This window comes from Arachis hypogaea, chromosome 3, assembly GCF_003086295.3.
Source record: "Arachis hypogaea cultivar Tifrunner chromosome 3, arahy.Tifrunner.gnm2.J5K5, whole genome shotgun sequence".
Taxonomy (NCBI): Eukaryota; Viridiplantae; Streptophyta; class Magnoliopsida; order Fabales; family Fabaceae; genus Arachis; species Arachis hypogaea.
This window is the reverse complement of record NC_092038.1, coordinates 49,690,030-49,694,811: the sequence shown is the minus strand read 5'-3', so window position 1 is coordinate 49,694,811 and position 4,782 is coordinate 49,690,030. Positions and strand designations below refer to the sequence as shown.

Genomic DNA, 4,782 nt, shown 5'->3' with positions numbered 1-4,782 from the left:
AAATGTCTTATTTATACTAGACTAGCTACTAGGGTTTACAGAAGTAAGTAATTGATGCAGAAATCTACTTCCGGGGCCCACTTGGTGTGTGCTTGGGTTGAGCTTGAGCTTTACACGTGCAGAGACTTCTTTTGGAGTTGAACGCCAAGTTGTAACGTGTTTTTGGCGTTCAACTCTAGTTCGTGATGTGTTTCTGGCATTTGACTCCAGAATGCAGCATGGAATTGGCGTTGAGTGCCAGTTTACGTCATCTAATCTCGAATAAAGTATGGACTACCATATATTGCTGGAAAGCTCTGGATGTCTACTTTCTAACTCCGTTGAGAGCGCGCCATTTGGAGTTCTGTAGATCCAGAAAATTCATTTCGAGTGCAGGGAGGTCAGAATCCAATGGCATCAGCAGTCCTTTGTCAGTCTTCTTATCAGAGTTTTGCTCAGGTCCCTCAATTTCAGCCAGAAAATACCTGCAATCACAGAAAAACACACAAACTCATAGTAAAATCCAGAAATGTGAATTTTACATAAAAACTAATGAAAACAGCCCTAAAAGTAGCTAGATCCTACTAAAAATTACCTAAAAACAATGCCAAAAAGCGTATAAATTATCCGCTTATCAGTGTGTGGTACTAAGTATAGATATTTTGTGTTTCTTAAAATTTTAGGATTAGGATTAACATTTTGGCAATTGGGTTAAGTATTTAGGCCTAACAAACAAGTTTTTTTTGTTTATAAGAATTTTTTTAATATATTTTGTTTATATAATAAATTGTACTTAACTTTAAGGTAATAATATAATACATTTAATTTAAATTAAATATATATTAAAAATTAAAAATATATAATATACTTCTTTTTCAAATAATAGAGAACAATTTATGAAATAAGATACAATTAAACTAATACTTTTTGTATAATTATCCTTTATTATTCTATAATATATATATATATATATATATATATTGTATAAAATCAAAATATATATAATATTATGAATTTTATATAAATATAAATTTTGATATTTGGCTATTTTCTTTCATATTTAACTTTTGCACTATACTTATATGAAATTATAAAATTTTAGTTGGTTTTGTATTTTTAATTTGTATAATTTTAAAATTTATATTAACATATATTTATGTTTAATGTATTTATTTATAATGTTAATATATTAATTTATTATAATTTAATTATTTCAATTGAATCATAATTAAATTTTAACCTAATAAACTAATAGTTAGAATGGTTTAAGGACAAGTTTAATTTTCAGAACCTTATATTCACACTTATTATTACTCAAAAGAAAAAGACTATAGTAGATGAAAAGATAAAAATAAAATATAACACTCTTGATATTTGGTTCTTTTCTTTCATATTTAACTTTTGCACTATATTTACATGAAATTATAAAATTTTAGTTGGTTTTGTATTTTTAATTTGCTTAATTTTTAATTTTATATTAACATATATTTATGTTTAATGCATGTATTTATAAATTTTATATATTAATTTATTATAATTTGATTATTTCAGTTGAATGATAATTAAATTTTTAAACTAATAAACTAATAGTTAAAATAGTTTAAAGAAAAGTTCGATTTTCAGAACCTTATATTCACACTTATTATTAGAAAAAAAAAGGACTATATATAGTAGATGAAAATATAAAATAAAATAAAAATTCATAAAGTTTTAGAGGAATAAGACAAGTAATTGCTTGAAAATTTTTCAATGAAAAGTTCCAATCGGATAAAAAGTAGCATGTAAGTCGATGAAAAAATTGTGATAGACTTACAGGGTTTTAAGAAAATAAAATATGAAGTAAGTTTCCGAGGAATCTTAAACTTACAGTTTTCTAGAAAATTACAATATTGAATACAATTCACTATTTTTCGAGCAAAGTACGTAAATAAATAAATTGATCAAATTCTTTATCCAAATACACAAAATTGATATTTCTTATTTGATTGTATAATTCAACACTTTTATGTAAACCGTGAAAAGTTACCACAGTTTACAATTTTAATATAGACCGTGGCAACCTGCTACGGTTTATGAATTGTGTGATTTGTGTGTAAACCGTGATAAGCTATCACGGTTTATGAAGGGAGAATGTTTAACATAAACCGTGGCAAACTCCCACAGTTTATGAAGGAAAAAATTTGATAGTAAACCCTTGTAGGTTACAATGGTTTAGGAACACTAAAATTCTATATATATGTGCGTGACATTCTACTTGCACAAGAGATCATTCTCACAATGGCAAGTGAGGAGGAGAGTGTTCTTGCTTTAGTGCATTGCTCTGGGAAAATTAAAAAAAGCAAAAGCCATGGTGTGAAGTTCACAGACAAAGAACCATTGAGTGTGTTCATCAGTTCGTCAAGCACTTTGTCAGATCTAAAGAACAACATCTTGCAGAAGCTTGGCGTCTTTGGTACGAAGTGGGTGAAGAAGCTATTCTACAAGATTCCCATCGCAGTTGTCTCGACGAGTGTTCAGTATTATACCTTTGTGCTAGCGGCTGATGAAGATATTAGGGTTCTGTTCCATTGTGTTAGGAGTTTTTCAGAGATCCGAATTCATGAGTTGTTTGCGAAGTTGAAGGTTGGTGTCGATAGTTCTGGGGCATCAGCTCCATTTCAGAGCTCAACTGCCGCAGAAGGTGTGTCTAGTTCGATGCCTGCGGTCAGACCGTATCTTCCGCCGGTGGGTTCCCCTACGTTCGCAGCTGATTTAGAGCGAACGGTGGTTGTTGGTTCTGTACAGTTGGAGAATGAAGGAATATTTAAGCAGCCTGATGTCGTTGGCACCGATGGTGGCCAGTTACCTTATATGGAAGGCTTTGGTGAACCTGATAGAGTAGAGAATGCAATATGTGACGATGACTCTGACCAGGAGCCTGTCGATATCATCGGGGACAGCGACGATGACACAGGTGCCAATCCACATGCGCAGCATGGGCCTTCAAGTTCTGCTTCTCAACAGTACCCTCCAAACTTCTCCACACTAAACTTGGAGGTTCTTGGTCAACAGGAGGACGGTGGTAACACGGTCGGGGGCTCTTCTACAGAATTTTAGATTGGGCAATCTTTCCAGAATAAAGATGAGGCTGTGCTGAGTGTGAAGGACTATAGCATCCGGCGAGGTGTTGAGTACAGAGTCATCGAATCAGATCATCTAAAGTATCATGGAAAATGCAAGCAATTTGGCAAGGGTTGTACTTGGTTGATTCGCATTGCGCTACATGCACGAAAGGGCACTTGGGAGGTTAGGAGGTACAACGGGCCACACACATGCTTGGCAACCTCTATTTCCAGTGATCACCGTCAGCTGGATTACCACGTTATCTGTGCGAGGATTCTTCCGTTGGTTAGGGCAGATGCTGCAGTTACGATAAAGGTACTGCAACAAGCTACAAAAGCCGATTATGGTTTCAGGCCTAGTTACAGGAAGGTTTGGATGGAGAAGCAGAAGGCAGTGGCACAAATATATGGAGATTGGGAAGAGTCGTACGCGGAGTTGCCACGTTGGATGCTAGGAGTACAGTCAACAATGGCCGGAACAATAACCGTGTTGAAGACCTCTCCTGTTCGGCTTCGTGGTGAGGTTGATGAGTCGACGGTGTACTTTCACCAATTATTTTGGACATTCCCACCCTATATCGAGGCATTCCGTCATTGCAAGCCCCTCGTCAGTATTGACGGTACCCACTTGTATGGCAAGTATGCAGAGACACTGCTGTTGGCGATTGCGCAGGATGGGAACTCCAACATCCTCCCCATTGCATTCGCCCTTGTGGAAAGAGAAAATGCAGAGTCGTGGTCATTCTTCTTGTCCAACCTACGAGAGCATGTGACTCCTCAGGAGGGTATCCTTGTAATCTCTGATAGGCATAACGGGATCAAGGCAGCGCTTGAGACACCTGAGACTGGGTGGCTGCCGCCTCGTGCTTTCTGAGCGTACTGTATTCGGCATGTGGCAGCGAATTTTGCCCTAACTTTCAAAGGTAAAGATTCAAGGAGGATGTTAGTGAATGCTGCCTACGTAAAGACTGAAGCAGAGTTTTATTACTGGTTTGACATCATGCGGACTGAGAATCCAGCAATGTGTGAATGAGCCAATCGGATGGAGTACGAGAAATGGACCCAACATGAGGATAGTGGTAGACGGTTCGGGCACATGACAACCAACATCAGTGAATGTGTGAACTCGGTGCTAAAGGGAACTCAAAACCTCCCGGTCACATCGTTGGTTCAGTCAACTTACGGGAGGCTTGCTAAGCTTTTTGTGGTACGGGGACAAACAGCAAAGGCACAACTCGGATCTGGTAATGAATTTTGCCAGGCATTGGCCAAGGCAATTGATCAGAATCTAAGAGACTCAAGGTGCTTCACTGTCACGTTATACGACAGGCATCAATCGGAGTACATCGTGGCCGAGACAACACCAACCGGGCGCTTCTCGCTGGGTAGCTATAGAGTTTCCCTTAAAGATCACAGATGCGACTGTGGCCACTTTCAGGCGCTGCATTATCCTTGTTGCCACGCCATTGCATGTTGCGCCTACTCCCGCCTTAATTGGGTGTCATATGTTCATGAGGTCTATTGTATGAGTGAAGTTTTCAACGTTTACAAGCAGGGTTTTGTTCCGCCTATCTCGGAAGGCCTATGGCCTTCATATGCTGGGCCAACCATCATTCCTGATCCTAACATGAGGCGTGCAAAGGAAGGTCGTCCAAGGGCAACCAGGATCCATGGTAGTATGGATCAGTCTCTGGAGAACTAG

At 37.7% G+C, this 4,782-nt stretch overlaps 1 protein-coding gene across 1 annotated transcript; it reads left to right on the top strand.

Annotated features, from left to right (window-relative positions):
- Window positions 1-4,122: 4,122 nt before the first annotated feature.
- Window positions 4,123-4,782, top strand: LOC140183484 (uncharacterized). Its single transcript, XM_072231931.1, has one exon. The coding sequence runs from the start codon at window positions 4,123-4,125 to the stop codon at window positions 4,780-4,782; it is 660 nt and encodes a 219-aa protein (XP_072088032.1).

What these genes read in the sequence shown, in the direction of transcription:
- LOC140183484 (XM_072231931.1), top strand. Translation starts at nt 4,123, where the DNA reads ATGGAGTACGAGAAATGGACCCAACATGAGGATAGTGGTAGACGGTTC.